Source organism: Chelonia mydas, chromosome 1 (assembly GCF_015237465.2).
Source record: "Chelonia mydas isolate rCheMyd1 chromosome 1, rCheMyd1.pri.v2, whole genome shotgun sequence".
NCBI lineage: Eukaryota > Metazoa > Chordata > Testudines > Cheloniidae > Chelonia > Chelonia mydas.
This window is the reverse complement of record NC_057849.1, coordinates 341,187,165-341,206,566: the sequence shown is the minus strand read 5'-3', so window position 1 is coordinate 341,206,566 and position 19,402 is coordinate 341,187,165. Positions and strand designations below refer to the sequence as shown.

At 51.0% G+C, this 19,402-nt stretch overlaps 1 protein-coding gene across 1 annotated transcript in view; it reads right to left on the bottom strand.

The window, feature by feature from the left end:
• Window positions 1-1,358: 1,358 nt before the first annotated feature.
• Window positions 1,359-19,402, bottom strand: part of LOC119566600 (collagen alpha-1(VII) chain-like) — a 110,226-nt gene continuing 92,182 nt past the window's right edge. The window contains exons 35-38 of the mRNA XM_043520930.1: window positions 17,909-18,076; window positions 11,360-11,428; window positions 10,012-10,182; window positions 1,359-3,078 (exon numbers count right to left, since the gene is read on the bottom strand). Of these exons, the coding sequence (XP_043376865.1) occupies window positions 3,071-3,078; window positions 10,012-10,182; window positions 11,360-11,428; window positions 17,909-18,076 (416 nt within the window). The 3' untranslated portion in view covers window positions 1,359-3,070. The remainder of the gene's footprint in view (window positions 3,079-10,011; window positions 10,183-11,359; window positions 11,429-17,908; window positions 18,077-19,402) is intronic.

The window sequence follows — 19,402 nt, the reverse complement described above, 5'->3', positions numbered from 1 at the left end:
AAACCATGGTGCCCAGAACTGGCCCCTGTACTCCAGCTGAGGCCCCACCAGTGCTAAGTAGAGTGAGACAATTACCTCCCGTGTCTGACATCGGACACACCGTTAATACAGCCCACAATGATAGTAGCATTTTTGCAGCTGTATCACATTGCTGACATATTCAATTTGGGATCCACTATAACCCCCAGATCCTTTTCAACCATTCTACCACCTAGCCAGTTATTCCCCATTTTGTAGCTGTGCGTTTGCTTTTCCTTTCCTACGTGCTGTACTTTGCATTTGTCTTTATCGAATATCATCTTATTGAATTCTGACCAATTCTCCAATTTGTCAAGGTTGTATTAGCCAGGATGGGGAGGGATGCAACACCATGCTCTGAGTGTCCCTAGCCTCTGTTTGCCAGAAGCTGGGAATGAGCAAGGGGGGATGGATCACTTGATGATGACCTGTTCTGTTCATTCCCTCTGGGGCACCTGGCACTGGCCACTGTCGGAAGACCAGACACTGGCTAGATGGACCTTTGGTTTGACCCAGTCTGGCCGTTCTTATGTTCACAGTCCCCACTGCTGATGCAGGAGCCTTACCCTCGGCAGCACGTGCCATTGCATTCTGTAAGCTGGAGTGCGAAGGTTATTTAGAAGCAATACAGCACTCTCTCACTCTCTCTGTGCTTATCCAATCTACTGGAAGAGGTTGGTATGACTTTGAAGCAGTAAGGCCCAGATCCTCCAGGACAGCAAGGCACCTAACTCCCATGGACCTCTACAGGCTAATGCCTGTCGTGCCTAAATATTTCCGAGGGTCTGGACCTAAGTTCTATGAACAGCGCAGTGGCAAGTAACGAGGGTCATTCTCAATTTGGCTCGACAAGGGTTAATTGTATTGGGGCGGTAGTGTCACAATTCCCCGGTCAACTTGTTTTTGCTTTTTAAAGTCACTCACATTTACACTTTGTAAACTTAAGTGGGCGGCCTGTGCAATACCCTCCAGGTGGGAACAGCTGCCACCAACAAAGGGATCGTGGCTTCTGGCAGGGATGAAGCCGTATCTGTAACTGGCTCTCCTTCTGGGTAGATTTGGTAGGTGGAGTTTCTGAATATCCTGTCACTGTAAGACCCCTTTACAGTTTCAGTTAAGATCTTACTAGATTCTTCTCTATTTCCTCTACCATAACCCTTATTAAACCACTACTCCCATCAGGGCTGTCTTGAAACAAAATGTGGGGAGTTTTCACTCTAAAATTCACGAAGACAAGTTGTCCTTTAAATTGTTTAATGAAAACTAATGTTTTCTCTATATGCGGAACAAAAGAACACACACTCACAAAGGAGATGGGCCCAGTTATTTGAGGAATCATTAGCAAGAGGGTGTGTTCTGTACAAAACCCCACCCCTTTGCTTAAAGTCCTGGGTATTTGTAAATGTAGCCTTCCCTCTATTTAATCTCTGCCACTGGCAGGCTTTGGACACAATACTACAAAGCAATTAAACCGCACAACACTCCTGTTAAATAAATGAATGAGTATCAGAACAGTCATTATAATGGCCACAGGGAGGTGAAGCGACTTGCCAAAGTCTACAGAGGCTAGTCAGTGGCAGAGGCTGACTGGGAATTCAGGAATGCCATGCTTGCTGTATTAGACCACATTGCCTTTCCTGTACAGGACTAAGTCAAGGGAATTTAGCATGAAATACCATAAATTAGAGACCAGAATGGTTATATTAAGCCAGAAAATTTGACAGTTCAGTAATTGCTTTTGTTAACCAAGCCTCATTTAGTAGGTGAAATTTTTAGCTCCAGTATATATATTAGAGATAATTAATATTTCCTTACCAACTCTAAGTTGTTTGAGATTTCCTTCTTCATTTTCCCATTGGCAATGGAATGATTAAAGATTTAAAAAGAGCTAAGAGTCTCTTGTGCCTTAAGATAGATACAGAAGCATCTCACGCTGGGTCACCCTGATTACAAAGAATGGCTCCTCTGACAACTGCTTCCTCCTGCCTTATGAAATTTGGTTCAAAGGATTCCATTCTTCTCGTCGGAAAGGGACCCCTCAGCCCGCTTTACTTAGATCCAAGACACTGGAAGTTTTACCACAAGCCCATCTATCCCTGCAGCTGCTGATCTCAGCATTTGGCATCTAAATTGGTAACAGTTAGGATTGCCCTCCGAATGTATCCAAAACACTTTGATCTAGAAACGGGGTTTGAAATTTCACAGGACAAGACAATGATTTCCAGAATGACGTGGTATCGCCCAATTTGAGAACAGCCTTTCTGGTGAGATTTTAGTAACTCTTGGCACTTTCCCTCCGCAATGAAATTAACTAATTAATGCTCAACACATCCCTGTATTACGGGTGGGAATCTGAAGCAGAGAGAGGTTAAGTGACTTGTCCAGGGTCATAGAGAGAGTTTAGTGGCAGAGCTGGGATTAGAACGGAAGTTCCATGCGCCCAGTTCTGTGCTCAGATCATGCCCCCTCTCTCACAAAGGCTTCCGATCCTGGAGGACACCAGGAAGTGGGGAGACGTGAAAACTGAGTGATGGCTGAAGGCTGATTTGAACGATGATCCAAGTTGTCCCAAACTGGTTCCATCTATCCCTACTGACGATTTAATAGGAGCCTCACAAAAATTAACCAGCAAAACTGACTTGTCCCTTCCTTACCAAACTGATGGTAATGGGAAAACAATTACATTTTACTTGCCCATCACAAAGAACTACCTGGTGAGCAGGGGGACTGGAATTATGCAAGGTTGGCTTAACCTACAGGTTTATTTAAAAAAATAAAATAATATTTAGGTGTCTGTTGGGTGTTGCACAATAGATCTGCAGTGCGTCAAGGGCCTCTGAACACTTCAGCTTTTCCAGCCAAACAAAAGACTCTCTCTTATCAGCCCGATTTATTACATATCCATAACCATAACTATCTCCTTGTCTGCAGAACTAACATCTACCACCTCTTTGTGTTAAATGGTTTGTCTTGCTGTATTTCCAACCTCTGAGCTGTCCTGGATTCACCTCCTGCAGCTCCCTCCTCATTTACATCATCTGTCTGCACCGAGTCACCTTCCTGGGAGAGATTTTGGAGAGAAAGGAAAGAGAAAACAAATGGGTTCAGTTTGAGGCTGGCTGGAAGGGCCTCTCCTCCCTGAGTTTCTTGCCATTGCAGAAGGAATACTGTTAAGACTCATTTTGAATAAGTCATTTTTCGATAGCTTGCACTACAAAGGCTGCTTCTAACGATGATTTCCTTCTGTGCGCTTAATAACGCCACTGATTAGGACGTCTTGCATCCGCTGGATGGAATTGTTAATGACCAGATTGTGTTTGCAGGGAACCCGTTAACACATGTCAGCAGTGTCAAAAGCAAGTTTCCTTAGGAGCATCTGCTTTCTTTCTGGCAAGAAAGATTAAAGGAACCTCATCCACATGGAATCGAGCCAATTAAAAGGGTTCAAAGTCATTCCAGGGCATACACCCCGTGGATCGCCCAGCCAATTTGTAAGGTTTTACCGTCACCTTTTCCCGTTGCAGCATGTGTCCAGTTTTGGGTCCCACACTACAAGAAGGATGTGAAAAAATTGGAAAGAGTCCATCGGAGGGCAACAAAAATTATTAGGGGGCTGGAGAACATGACTTATGAGGAGAGGCTGAGGGAACTGGGATTGTTTAGTCTGCAGAAGAGAAGAATGAGGGGGGATTTGATAGCTGCTTTCAACTACCTGAAGGGGGTTCCAAAGAGGAAGAATCTAGACTGTTCTCAGTGGCACCAGATGACAGAACAAGGAGTAATGGTCTCAAGTTGCAGTGGGGGAGGTCTAGGTTGGATATTCGGAAACACTATTTCACTAGGAGGATGGTGAAGCACTGGAATGGGTAACCTAGGGAAGTGGTGGAATCTCCTTCCTTAGAGGTTTTTAAGGCCTGGCTTGACAAAGCCCTGGCTGGGATGATTTAGCTGGGGATCGGTCCTGCTTTGAGCAGGGGGTTGGACTAGATGACCTCCTGAGGTCCCTTCCAACCCTGATCTTCTATGATTCTATGAAAGAGTGGTGCAAACAACAGAGGGAAAGGACCAACTCTGCAGGCTCAACAGTGGAAGTGACACTACACAAAGTCAGTCCCACCAATGTTCAAAGTTAACAGATTGAAACTGGGAACGTTGGTCCCCTCATCTCTTTCAGAACCAGCGATGTGGCCTTTAATGATGGGAAGCAAAGCATCTCAGATGGACGCATGGCTTTTCAGTTGATGGTGACTCCCGCCTCACAAGTAAGACCTTTGAGTCTGTTGTAACTTATTTCCCCTCCCTGCCGGGATCAACTTCCTCCCATTGCTCAGTGCCTTCCTGCTGATGACGTCACCCTGTGCTTGTGACATCATCACCATTTCCATGGGAGAGAACTGTGATGTCACAGCGAGGAAGGGCTCAGAGGAGCAGGATCAGCTTAATTTAAGAAGCACTTTTCTAAAAAGGTAGGTAATATAGCAAACTAGCGGATATGTGCATGTGCATGCCACTGCCATCTACTGGAGGCAATCAGAACTGCTCACCTGTGTGTCATAAGCCCCTTTACTGCTGACGGCTAGTGGAGATTCACCTTTGGGTCAAGGACAGGGGCCTGTGCTGAGTTTGATACCAGCTGCTGACATGAAGTGGTTATAGTGTGCAGGACAACGACAACTGGGAGGTCCTAAGTGGCCACAGATTTGTTATGGTATTCTTAGTGGATGGATGAAGGGGTAAGCTAGGTCAGCCTGAGGGGTCCCAGCGTGTCAGCCGATGGCACAGTGCACTATCACTGATAGCGGAGAGGAGGATATTCACTGTGGGCTCACACTCACAAGGGAAGGGGGGAGCCTGGCACCAGATGTGTCCTGCACACGTTGTCTGGGACGGGAAAAGTCTGTTGTGATAACCGGCCTGTAACTTTTGCCCACCTAGGAATTTACTCTGGCAAATAGGTCAAGTTAATTCCAAGAAAGAATGTTCTAAACAGATGCAAGAGAACTGGACAAAGAAACTGAATTAGCCTAATCTAAAAAGGCCACATTGATATAATCCAAGGACTGGTGAAATTCTGCTTGTTAAAAACAGATGATGTGGAAGTTAATGACCCAAAATTGGTGTGTTGGGGGTATTAGGCCTGGTGGAGAAAATACTGAGGAGCGGGGCTATTCCACCCACCCTTTGTGCGTCCTTCAAGAAAGACTTGTGTGTGTGGGGGGGATATAGAGAAAAAACAGAAGGAGGCTACTAGAGCGAATGGCACCATCATGGCTGCCACCCCCCCATCTCCTGGGACCCCAGGCCTTCATCGTCCTCATCCTAAAGATGTCCTGAGCAGACCAGGCCAGAGAGAGGGACCCAGCTGACATCATCAGCTCCAGCTGAATACCAGCCACCCCCGGAGATGCAATGGGATCAGGCTTTAACAGTAGCTCCAACCCAGCTCAACTGACTTCTCTTTCCCCCAGCAGGACAGTGACCACCATCTCTGATACCACTGAAGAGACTCTCAAAGAAGGGGGGTTTCCTTCTAAAACTCTCTCCAGCTGAAGGGAAAGGGAACACGGGAGGCGGTTAAAATGAAAGCCTGACTTAATACTTTCCATTTCCAAGGCTTTCACTGGTTTTCCTTCTCTTCTGTATCATTAATAAAAGGTTAAACAACTGGTTTGCTAGGGTGCTATGCAGGCTAAGGCTTGCGTACACCAAACCCCGAACCGTGTTTAACACGGTTTAATGTTGGACAGTGACTGGATTAGGTTAGCACCTTTGGCCCATATAGTTCATCTAAATTAATACCACAGTTCTCAGGTATAGCCTCAATCTACCACTGGCAGTGCCAGAAGAGGACAGAAGAACAAGACAAGGCAGTGACATGAGGCTTGAATTCAAGCCAGCGCAATGGTCTGAAGGAGGTGGGAGAAGAACTCTACCCCTTCATTGTCCTCTCAGGGCTCAGAGCTGTACTCCTGCAGCTGGGGTCTCAGTAGGTCTTTCTTTAGACAGGGGAAACAGCCCCTTCTGGGATCTGCTCTTCCTGCCTCTCTCAGTTAGGGTGACGAGAATGCTCCACGTAGAAGCATCACCTCTGATGCAGCTTGGTGGTTACAGAGAGTGGCCTAGTTAGTGCTGTCTTCATAAGCAGCAGCCACCTCCCTTCCATAGCACTTGTTGATTGCTTCTCTTAAAGGGCCCCCTTCAGAGGACAAGGGCTTCATGTCCCTGAGCACGTCTTTCCTCACCAAGGTTTGAGGTTTTGGCGCAAACCCCAAGCTCAGGCCAGATTTGCAAACTCGAGGGTGATCCCAGGCTGGATTTCAAACCCTCCTGGTGCTGATGCATGGCTAAGGTGGAATTCAGGCCAAACACAGTGGCTGCCTCCCAAAAACTGGACAGAAGGGTTTGGCCAAGTTTTCCTTGGGAGCTTTAAGTCTGGGTGACATCAAGGAAAGTGAGTGCCGGGGGTGGGGAATTTGCACAAAATTCTGCACATCAAAACAGTAATGTGGCACCCAGCCTTAGAGAAGGGGAACCATGATAGAGCTGGGACCTAGAATACCAAAGGTGAAATCCCAAACTCATGGAAGTCCACTGGACTTTTGCCTTTGATTTCAGTGGGGCCAGGATTCCACCCCACATAGGCATACCCTGTACAACAGAACTTTGCTAATTGGCACTAATCAGCCACTGGGAGTGGTACAAGGCACTTTACCAACAAGTTACCATGGGAGGCCTGTGAATGAGTTGATCATTTAAGGGCTGGGTGTCCCATGATCCCATTGACGGAAACTCAATGACACAAGCAAGTCCAGCATTGAAAAAGTAGCTGAGACCTCATGCCTGGTTTGCCTTCCTCACAAGCATCGTGCCAGATTTGATGCGCCGCCAGACGCAGTGTGCCAGATTTGATGTGCCATTGGGATGATGTAGAGCAAATTCTATGCTCCTGGTAGGCCTACAACCTTGAGGTATATGGTAATGGTCCATAAACACTCTGAGGTCTCTCTTCCATAATTGTATTCAGGTGCCAGAAATACAATAGGAGTTTTGAAAGCAAGGGGTATGGACGGCACCTAACTGCAATATACGAGATGGCTTGCAATGTTCTAAGCAAAGATCATGAGCTCGGCTTCCAGTAACTTGCAGCCTAGAAGCACCCATGTGGACAATGCAGTGCACAGATGAAGAACAAGGCTTGGATGATATCACCTCACCAAGTGCTCACTGGTGGGCCAGGATGACCTGCCCATCACAGATGTGGTAGGAAAATGGGAAACCCAAGCTCCTTCAGAAACTGGATTTACCAGGATGGGGGCTGTAAAAAGTTTGTAGCCACTTCAGGGTTAGAACTGGGGCACAGTCCAGCTGGCTTCACTCACTGAGAGCTGGGGAGCACTACTGGTATCTTTTAGCAAAGCATGCTGAGAGTGGGAGGAGTCTGAGGGCTTATAAAACACAGGGTCCTGTAACTTAGTCAGTCGGAGGAGGGGGCAGCACCAGGGAAGGGTGTGTAATGATAGTGCCAGGCCAACGCGTTCCAGCAAAGTGAAGACAGGCAGCATCTGGGAAGGAGGTACTGCATTTGGGACTCCAGGCACATAGGCTGGGGCCTGCCTCACCTCCTTAAAGAGACATGGATTCCTTAGAAGGGAAAAACTTTGGGCATGCTTGGGGCGGCAGGAGCACTGAAAATGGAACTGAATGGAGTTGCTAGTGACATACACCTGGATGCGTTTTTGCTGCTCCGTCTCAGTCTCCCTTTTCCCCGCCACACACCGGTAGTAGGTAAATCTGGCCTGCTAGGGAGTACTAGGAGACATGACACATTCTGCAGAACACAGGTTTCAGAGTAGCAGCTGTGTTAGTCTGTATCCGCAAAAAGAAAAGGAGGACTTGTGGCACCTTAGAGACTAACAAATTTATCTGAGCATAAGCTTTCGTGAGCTACAGCTCACTTCATCGGATGCATTCAGTGGAAAATACAGTGGGGAGATTTTATATACATAGAGAACATGAAACAATGTGTGTTACCATATACGCTGTAATGAGAGTGATCAGGTGAGGTGAGCTATTACCAGCAGGAGAGTGGGGGGGGGGAACCTTTTGTAGTGATAATCGAGGTGGGCCATTTCCAGCAGTTGACAAGAACGTTTGAGGAACAGTGGGGTGGGGGGGGGGGAGCGCTTCTTCAGCTCTCGTCCCCTAATGCCCCTACTCTACTTGCGCTACATTGATGACATCTTCATCATCTGGACCCATGGAAAAGAAGCCTTTGAGGATTTCCACCATGATTTCAACAATTTCCATCCCACCATCAACCTCAGCCTGGACAAGTCCACACAAGAGATCCACTTCCTGGACACTACGGTGCTAATAAGCGATGGTCACATAAACATCACCCTATACCGGAAACCTACTGACCGCTATTCCTACCTACATGCCTCCAGCTTTCACCCTGACCACACCACACGATCCATTGTCTACAGCCAAGCTCTGCGATCCAACCGCATTTGCTCCAACCCCGCAGGCAGAGACAAACACCTACAAGATCTCTATCAAGCGTACTTACAACTACAATACCCACCTGCTGAAGTGAAGAAACAGATTGACAGAGCCAGAAGAGTACCCAGAAGTCACCTACTACAGGACAGGCCCAACAAAGATAATAACAGAAAGCCACTAGCCATCACCTTCAGCCCCCAACTAAAACCTCTCCAATGCATCATCAAGGATCTACAACCTATCCTGAAGGACGACCCATCACTCTCACAGATCTTGGAAGACAGGCCAGTCCTTGCTTACAGACAGGCCCCCAACCTGAAGCAAATACTCACCAGCAACCACACAACAGAACCACTAACCCAGGAACCTATCCTTCCAACAAAGCCCATTGCCAACTGTGTCCACATATCTATTCAGGGGACACCATCATAGGGCCTAATCACATCAGCCACACTATCAGAGGCTCGTTCACCTGCACATCTACCAATGTGATATATGCCCTCATGTGCCAGCAATGCCCCTCTACCACGTATATTGGTCAAACTGGACAGGCTCTACGTAAAAGAATAAATGGACACAAATCAGATGTCAAGAATTATAACATTCAAAAACCAGTCGGAGAACACTTCAATCTCTTTGGTCACTCGATTACAGACCTAAAAGTAGCAATTCTTCAACAAAAAAACTTCAAAAACAGACTCCAGTGAGAGACTGCTGAATTGGAATTAATTTGCAAACTGGATACAATTAACTTAGGCTTGAATAAAGACTGGGAGTGGATGGGTCATTACACAAACTAAAACTATTTCCCCATGTTTATCCCCCCCTCCCCCCCCCACTGTTCCTCAGACGTTCTTGTCAACTGCTGGAAATGGCCCACCTTGATTATCACTACAAAAGGTCCCCCCCCCGCCCCCGCTGGTAATAGCTCACCTTAAGTGATCACTCTGGTTACAGTGTGTACGGTAACACCCATTGTTTCATGTTCTCTGTGTATATAAATCTCCCCACTGTATTTTCCACTGAATGCATCCGATGAAGTGAGCTGTAGCTCACGAAAGCTTATGCTCAAATAAATTTGTTAGTCTCTAAGGTGCCACAAGTACTCCTTTTCGCTCTGCAGAACAGGCCGCTTTGTAGCAGCTCTTTGAAGGTGGAGAGGATGGGACTCATGTATGTTAGGTGGGAGGCTAGTCCAGGACTCACTGGTGAGAGGGGTAGGAGAAGTGACTGGGGTGGCCTCACCCAGGACTGGAAAGGACCTCCTGGGTCATCAAGTCCAGTAATCCCATTGCTAAATATATCAAGATCCAATTTAGAACTACTTGGGTTTCTTGCCCCCACTACTCCTATGGGCAGGCCATTCCAGACCTTTGCTTCTCTGTGGATTAGAATCTCTCTTCTAATTTCCAGCCTGAGTTTATTCCTGGCCAGTCGATACCCATTTGTTCTTGTCCCCACCAGAAGCGAATGGAAGAGACGTCCCCCTACCTGTTGTGATTTTACACCAACGCTCACACGTTAGTTTGGATTTAAACCTATTGCTGTTTCCTCCACAGCCTCCAAACACGAACGGCCTGCAGGCGTTGGCTTCTCCATGGTAATACCAGAGCAACGTGTAGTGCAGGCAGGAGCCCTCGTCCATAGGCAGTCGACAAGGGTCTGAAATGAAACAGATCCCCACCAAGAGATCGACGCTGGAATGGAAAGCAACGGGCCAGATGCTGCCCCCTTACTCCCACTGAGCAGCAGCTTACTGCATAAATAGCCCTGTTCATTTCAATGGGGATTCAGAGGGAGTAAGGTAGGCCCAGATCCTCAAAGGGATTTAGGCCCCTAACTTTCAAGGGGAGTTAGGAGCCTAAATGCCTTTCAGGATCTGGGCCTGACTGCTTCCCATGGCAGAATCCTGCCCTCTGTGAGTTTTCCAATGGTGCGTCCAGGCCAGCACCTTGCTCCACAAGTAGCACCACTGATTTCAATAGGATTACTCACAGAGTAAGGTACTGCACAGTGTAAGCAAGGGGGGCAGGATCTGGGCCGTCAGGAGTGTGTGGCCATGAGCTGGCATGGGAGGTTGGATTGTACTGGATGAATAGGATACTCAGTAAAATGAATGAAGTGCCGAGCAAGCTTCCCCTCCATGCAGTTCTGTCAACGCACTGACCTGCCTCAAAGCCCGCTATTCCTGCAGGCAGCACCCAAATGTTCTACCATCCCAACCTGCAACACCCGCCGTGGCTCTAGCTCGGCTGCAGCTTGAGCAGAGGCTGTCAGAGTTGCTGAGCTGCCTCTTGGATTTTTTGCAGACAGGGGCTAAAACATCTTACTGTCTGCGAGCATCCAAGCCAGTTTCATCTCAGCAGGAAATCCGATTTCCAGTGGTTGGAAATCAAGAGAACGCTTTTCTGCCATAGACCTCGCAAACGCCACTAGGTACTAGCCTAGTGTGCCCATCCCCATAGCGTCTGATCTCCAAACGTGCAGCTGAACCCTTCCACTGCTGAACTCTGCCGAAGGCTCTTTGTGGCACTCACTGACCCCAGCAGCATCCAGAGACACATGACCCGGTTTGCAGGGCCACTCAGGCTGGCTGGACAACATTGTTGCAGGTGGCAGCATGCTGCAATTAGTTATCTCAATTATCTCAACAACAGGGGAATGTCCGGCTCTTAAGTTCATCTGCTCCATGCAGGAGGAGAGAGACAGAGATTTCCTGTAGCGCTAGTTATCAGGTGTATCTGTTTCCATGTGTGTGTCCCCTTGAGCTCAGTTTTAAAAAGCACTTCCTCTCCTGAAAGTGACTTCCCTAAATGCCATTTAATTCAGTGCATTTCACCTTCTAATGGGCTGCGGGCACGTCGCTGCTCGTGCGGAGCCTGAGCCATTAGCTGCTTATCACTGGGAGCTGCAGAGAAAGCAAATGGAAATCACAGTTAATGAGGGCGTGCAAATAAATCAGCCACAGTTTAAATATTGATCGTTACAGGTTTACATGGTTTTCCGTCGTATAACAAGCTCTTGATAAATGTCACCGAACAACTGGTGAGTGGTGGAAATCGGTGGCAATAAAATTCTTAATGACTTTTAACAACTCAGTCAGAAAGGTCAGATGTTAGAGAAAACTGAAGTATCTGTTTCAGAGTAGCAGCCGTGTTAGTCTCTGTATTCGCAAAAAGAAAAGGAGGACTTGTGGTTAGTCTCTAAGGTGCCACAAGTACTCCTTTTCTTTTTGAAGTATCTGTGGTGTTTGTGAGAGAAGGGAGATAAATGTAAGATCAGGGTTCTATAAATTTGAGAGGTTTGAAAAGCCAGAAGCGAAGGTAATCCAGCCGTAATAGCCACCTGATTGCAGAATCCTGTTAGCGTTTAGATGCCTGTCCACAACCATCACCTAGCAAACCGATTGAGTGCCCTGTTGCTAGCAATCCAGGCTCTAATGGGATAGCCAGCTGGATACAGCCACAGCTGTGATTCAATAACATGGAGCCCGGGCCCCTGATCTTAAACTTCTGAGATCCAAAATGTTTCTTGAAAGTAAATTTAGACCCAGACGGGTGATGCCATCAATGTATGAGAAAGACCCCAAAGTGGAGAAGGCAGCTCCTTAGAGGACAAAGCAGGGAGGCTGCAAACTTTGGATTCAGAGACCGTGTTGGGTGATATTTGGATTTAGCTCATAGTAAGATACAGGCCATCCGTAAATGGGTTTCTATTTCAAGCACTGTTCCCCAAAACTCAGGGTAGTTTGGCCGAAGCGGGTCGGTCCAGGCCTGTCTCTAGATGTTGGGGTTCTTTTCTTTAATGAGTCTTGTAAACTTTGCTTCCATTACATGAACGAAGAGAGGTGGTGGCAGGTGTGTGAGCCAGCTCCAGTCTAGAATGCAATAGGTGCAGTTAGGCATGAAACCTCCCAGGAAGGCAGGTGCCCCTTGAAAATAAAGCACCATGGGTTTAAAAAAAAAAAAAAGGAAGGGAAGTTTCTTTGTTGCTTTGCACCATCTGTGAAAAGTCTCTCAGGGGACGTCTACATTTAAACTGCTGATGTCGACGGGAGGGATTGTCCCATCTGTGTAAGTAACCCACCTCCCCAAGAGGCAACAGCGAGGTCAACAGAAGAATTCTTCCATCGACCTAGCGCTGTCTACAGCGGCTACCTGAGCAGAGCTACTTCTCCGGGGGGCGGGAGGGGGGGTTCCACACCCCTGAAGGACGTAGTTATGCCGATGGAAGCTCCCTGGGGAGACCGGCCCTCGGAAGCACGGACAATCTGTGTCTAGCTGCATCTCGATCGTCGCTATTTTGAAGGCGCCTCTCACAGCGCTACCTCTGGGCAGGGCTAGACACTACGCCCGTTTTGCGGTGCGATGCGGGGCCCCGCAGGATCTGGGGCTGCAGACGCAGCGCCATGGGGTCACGAAGCAAGGCACTGCGACAGGCCGCCCTGCAGCCACCGGCGGGATTGTGTATCTGGGCAGAGGGGCAGTCGCCTGAACCGCTCTCACAGAGCGTGGCTCAGTCTGTGTCCCCGCAGCAGCAGATTTCCTGCTGTGGGCATGGTACTGGCACAGCCACACTTCCGGTGCTGCCTTGCAGGGCCTCCTGGGGAAATCCGGGCCGCTCCCCCCAGCGGTGTAGCTGTGTGACTCCGCCCCGCTCCGCCCCTTCCCCCAAGGCCCCACCCTCCCTCCGCCTCTTCCCGCCCCCGCCCTGCCCCTTCCCCCAAGGCCCCACCCTCCTTCCGCCTCTTCCCGCCCCTGCCCCGCCCCTTCCCCCAAGGCCCCACCCTCCTTCCGCCTCTTCCCACCTCCGCTCCGCCCCTTCCCCCAAGGCCCCACCCTCCTTCCGCCTCTTCCCGCCCCTGCCCCGCCCCTTCCCCCAAGGCCCCACCCTCCCTCCGCCTCTTCCCGCCCCTGCCCCGCCCCTTCCCCCAAGGCCCCACCCTCCCTCTGCCTCTTCCCGCCCCTGCCCCCAAGGCCCCACCCTCCTTCCGCCTCTTCCCACCTCCGCTCCGCCCCTTCCCCCAAGGCCCCACCCTCCTTCCGCCTCTTCCCGCCCCGCCCCACCCCTTCCCCCAAGGCCCCACCCTCCTTCCGCCTCTTCCCGCCCCTGCCCCGCCCCTTCCCCCAAGGCCCCACCCTCCTTCCGCCTCTTCCCGCCCCTGTCCCGCCCCTTCCCCCAAGGCCCCACCCTCCTTCCGCCTCTTCCCGCCCCTGCCCCGCCCCTTCCCCCAAGGCCCCACCCTCCCTCCGCCTCTTCCCGCCCCTGCCCCGCCCCTTCCCCCAAGGCCCCACCCTCCTTCCTCCGCTCCACCCTTCCCCCAAGGCCCCACCCTCCTTCCGCCTCTTCCCGCCCCCGCCCTGCCCCTTCCCCCAAGGCCCCACCCTCCTTCCTCCGCCTCTTCCCGCCCCGCCCCACCCCTTCCCCCAAGGCCCCACCCTCCTTCCGCCTCTTCCCGCCTCCGCTCCGCCCTTCCCCCAAGGCCCCACCCTCCCTCCGCCTCTTCCCGCCCCTGCCCTGCCCCTTCCCCCAAGGCCCCACCCTCCTTCCGCCTCTTCCCGCCCCCGCCCTGCCCCTTCCCCCAAGGCCCCACCCTCCCTCCGCCTCTTCCTGCCCCTGCCCCGCCCCTACCCCCAAGGCCCCACCCTCCTTCCTCCGCTCCACCCTTCCCCCAAGGCCCCACCCTCCTTCCGCCTCTTCCCGCCTCCACTCCGCCCCTTCCCCCAAGGCCCCACCCTCCCTCCGCCTCTTCCCGCCCCCGCTCCGCCCTTCCCCCAAGGCCCCACCCTCCTTCCGCCTCTTCCCGCCCCTGCCCCGCCCCTTCCCCCAAGGCCCCACCCTCCTTCCTCCACTCCACCCTTCCCCCAAGGCCCCACCCTCCTTCCGCCTCTTCCCGCCCCCGCTCCGCCCTTCCCCCAAGGCCCCACCCTCCTTCCGCCTCTTCCCGCCTCCGCTCTGCCCCTTCCCCCAAGGCCCCACCCTCCTTCCGCCTCTTCCCGCCCCGCCCTTCCCCCAAGGCCCCACCCTCCCTCTGCCTCTTCCGGTCCCCTTCCTGAATAAACCCCGCCCTCGCTCCACCGCGTCCCACCCCCACTCTGCCCCCTCCGCCCCAGAGCCTCCTGCCAAGCAGCTGAGTGGCAGGTGACCGGGGGGTAGCACCCTTTTTTTTCCCCGTGGGTGGTCCAGCCTCGGAGCACCCCCAGAGTCGGCGCCGATGGTCTGTTGGAGGAACATCAGGCCCAGTGTATGTCCGTCCCCCGTGAATCTCTTGGTCATGTCCAGCTATTTTCTGGCATGAAAAGCCCACCCGTAAGGATGCCGCGTGGCACTGTCTAGTGAGTCTGCAATGAGCACAGTGTGCTACACGGAAAGAGCCTTTCCACTTGCAATGCAGACCCTGTCTCCACTCTCACCCCCCCTCTTTGCCTCTCCACAGGGTCGGAGCCTGGCCTCGCACAAGAGCCTCTGATTACGGATGCCACTTCCACAGCCGCTGAAAGCAGCATGTCAAGGAGTCTGGACAAAAACCAAAACAAACAACCCACACCCACTTCGGCGTTGCTGTTAACCTAGGAGCAGCATTCCTAGCACCCCCACTCCCGGCTCTCTGCAGAGGGAAATTACTACGGACTGCAATGAAGAGGAGGGAACGGCCCCCGGCCCCTCTCCAGTAACGAGCAAGTACGCATATTTCCAGACGGTTGGTCCTGGGTGGCAGGGGATTCGGACAGGACAGGAAGCAGAGAACAGATTGTGGATTTTGCTTTACAGGTGCTTCATAATCATCAAGACCTAGCTCGTCTATAGCGCTTGTCCTCCACAGAGCGCAATGCTTTACCAAGGTCAGTATCTGGTATATATGTTTCATTACCCTGTCCCATACAGGGGACACTCGGAATAGGACCTACAGGCCCATGGTTCCTAACAACTGGGCCTCCCAAATCTATGCTAATATTACGTGGGTTGGGTTAAATTGCATCTAACCTGCTGTGACCGCCACCCCTCATGAGACAGTTGTGAGAGACAACTGAACAGCCCCACCTAAGACAAAGCGGGTGTAGACGCCCACCCGTAAGTCAGACTTTGTGGGCAGAGAGCTCCACGGGGCAAGGTCTTTGGGTTTAGTTGCCACTTGAAACGCTACAGCAGCACAGTTGGAGCTGCCCGGCGGTAGCCCTTGGGTGTAGACACAGGAGGGGTTGGCCCACCAGCTTAGGATAGAGATTTTCCACACCCCTGGGTGATGTAGCTGGGTCGAACTAACTTTTTAGTGTAGATCAGGCCTTTGCTCTGGGGTGTCTGGCTCTGTGTTGATGGGACAAGATAGGGGCCCACAGGTACCAGTTCCATGGGTGCTCTGGGGCTGGAGCACCCACGGGAAAAAAGATAGCGGGTGCTCAGCACCCACCAGCCACCGCTGTTTGGGAGCTCGGGGAGGGGTTTGGGGGAGGGCGGAGAGCAGCGAGTAGTGAGTGGGCAGCGGCCTCGGAGGAGGGGTGGAGTGGGGGCGGGAAGAGGCAGGGGGAGGGCGGAGCCTTGGGGGAAGGGGCGGGGTCTCAGGCTGGAGTACCCCCAGGGAAAAATAAAAGTCAGTGCCTATGGATGGACCAACTTCTGTTGGTCAGAGAAACGAGCTTTCAAGCTACACAGAGCTCTTCCTCAGGCCTGGAGGGAGACCTGAAGAGCTGCGTCGCCCAAAAGCTTGTCTCACTCACCAACAGCAGTTGGGCCGTTAAAAGATGTGACCTCCCCGACCTTGTCTCTCTAATATCCTGGGACTGACGCAGCTACACCACCACGTACAATCTGTGTTGGTGGGACAGAGCCATCGCACCCAGAGAGACACAGGGACAGAAGCAAGACAGCAGCAGAGAGAGAAAGTGGAGCAGACACAGCCTGGAAGCACAGTAATGCAACCGTGAGATAAAGGCGAGAGAAAAAGCTTTCTGGGTACAGAGCGTTGGCTAGATAGGCAGTCTTCAGGCAGCTAACAAAGGAACTGTCTCCTGCTGTTTGATATCTGTATCAGTTTGCCATTCAGAGGCTCCTTTTCCCATAGATTTAAGGACAGAAGCACCAAGGCCGGAACCAGGGAGGCTAGGGAGCCATGACCCCCCAGCTTTTTAACAAAAGAAACATAAGCGCAGAATTCATGTCCCTGCAGATTCCACCCCCAGCCCGCAGAATAATAGATTCTGCCCCAGAGATGCTGGAATTACATCTTTCGCCCACCAGGGGATGCTGTGGTGCCATAGGAGGTGGCAGCTGGCTCACCCCAGAGCAGCCAGCCGTGGAGAGGCCGGGGAGACTTTGGCCTTGCCCACCCCTCTACAAAGGGTCCAGCGCCCTTGGCCAGAAGGACAATTAAGATCATCTAGTCTGACCTGTGCATGACCCAGGCCAGAGAACTTCACCCAGAAATTCCCAAATCTAGCCCTACAGCTTGGCTGAAAAGAGCAACACGCTGTCAGGACTGGAGTTTTACCTTCCCCTGTTTCCGGGGCAGATTGCAGCCCACACTCAGTGCCTTAGACCAGTCAGCCATCTTGATCTGCCCGTGAGATCTTCTGTTGTGCCCAGTGGGCTCCATTTCCTGCCTTGTCACTCTGATTATAAAAGTACTACCACATACGTCAGTGATGGTCCTGGTCTCTCCACCTTACCATAGAATCATAGCGTCTCAGGGTTGGAAGGGACCTCAGGAGGTCACCTAGTCCAATCTCCTGCTCAAAGCAGGACCAACCCCAGCTAAATCATCCCAGCCAGGGCTTTGTCAAGCCGGGCCTTAAAAACCAATACGGATGGAGATTCCACCACCTCCCTAGGTAACCCATTCCAGTGCTTCACCACCCTCCTAGTGAAATAGTGTTTCCGAATATCCAACCTAGACCTCCCCCACTGCAACTTGAGACCACTGCTTCTTGTTCTATCATCAGCCACCACTGTATTTTCCACTGCATGCATCTGATGAGGTGGGGTTTAGCCCACGAAAGCTTATGCTCAGATAAATTGGTTAGTCTCTAAGGTGCCACAAGTACTCCTCGTTCTTTTTGCTGATACAGACTAACACGGCTACTACTCTGAAACCTGTCATTTTACCAACACACTAATACAGCCTATGGGACCATAGCTGCAGCTAGTTATAGGTTTGTTTCCTAACAATCATCTCATGAATCTTCCATTCATGGTCTTCCAGCCCTGGCAGTCCTTCCTGGCTGTCCAGTCCCATGCCATCAGACATCCTGACATGGCCCTCGTTCCATCGGTACACTGGGAAGCGGTCTTATAACTACAATTCCCAGGCTGTCATGGGTGAGGTAGGGAGGGAGGTCATGGTCAATTGTAGCCAAAGCTAAAACAATCACACAACCACATTAAAATAAGTTACCGGTCATAAATGGAGTTGATTCCATGATAGGCATCTCTGGTTCAGTCGTATTCTGTATTTCACTAAGTAATTCTTGTTGAGCTTCATCGGCCTTCCTTATGAGTTCTGGCGATTGAAAATTCTCTTTGATATTCCTGCTGATTTCTCCTGGAGAGTCTGCACCCAGGTCTGCAGATTTAATTAGTAAGTGAAAGTCTTTCCCTGAATGAAAAGTATTGGTACAGATTGGAGAGGGGACCTCAGGGGACCTGTACAATTCCAAGGGGAGTGTGCGAGCGCACCAGGGTGCTCACATGGGAACAAGAGCAGTCACTACATGTTCCCCTGTTTAAAACACAAAGGTGGCGATTATTAGTTATTTATTTGTATTACGATAGCACCTAGAGCAGTGGTCTCCAAACTTTTCAGGGTCACCTCCCGCCCCCCGCTTAGCCCGGTCTGGACCCTTCCCCCTGGGGCCCAGAGTAGGGGCATGGCTTATGCGGGGGATATGGACAGGAGTAAGGGGGCTGGGGCTGAGGCTGAGGCCACAGCTGGGGGCAGGGGAGGGGCTGGAAGCGGAGCCCCGGCTGGGGGTTGAGACCGGCAGCCAGGGCCACAGGTGCTAAGCCCTGGGTGTGGAGCTGGTTGCCGGGACCCCGGGCATGGGGCCAGCAGCTGGGGGGCTGGGAGCGGAGCCCTGGGTGTAGGGCCAGCAGGCGTGGGGTGGACGGCAGCCAGGCCTGGGGCCAGGAAAGGAGCTGGGTGGTGCTCCCTCCCTGTCCCCCATGGGGGCTGGCCCAGGCCCCACCCACACCCCCGAACGTTCCTCTGTGCCCCCTGGTTTGGGAACCTCTGACCTAGAGGCTCCAGAGGACAGTTGAATTGTTTGTCCAGCATGGGACAAAACTTCAAAGGCAAGAGGGAGACCCCCCATAGCTCAGTGGTTAGGGCACTTCCTGAGAAGCTGGAGCACCCCCAGTTCGAATCCCCCCCGCCATTCAAATTTCTCCCCTCCCCTTCAAATTTCTCTCTCCTCATTTGGCAAAGGGGGAATTGAACCTGCTATTTAGGGTTTTTTGAATTTAAAGTAGTGGCAAATTAATGATTTTTTTTAGGGGGTGTTAGGAATAAATGAATAGGGATAAAGGTTTTTTTTGTTTGATATATGACTGGTATAAACAAGTGTGTTTTTACTTCAAATTACTTTTTAAATAGATTTTAAGCATATACACATATACGCTATAGCAATAGGTTTAGAGCACTTTAAATATTATAGTTACTGAAACTTTTAGATGGTTTTGAGAGATTAACAGCCAGGTTTCCAAGGGCCCTCTTTCCATCCAGCTGCTGAGGCGTTTAGGTGCTAGCTTTCTGCTTGAAGCAAAGATTTTTTGGATTGCTTTAAAGTGTATTTTTATTTCATTTTGTATAGTTAATATAAATGACATATATAATTTATAGTGATGTTTAGTGAGTTATTATAGTAATCCCTACTGGATTATTAATTTTATT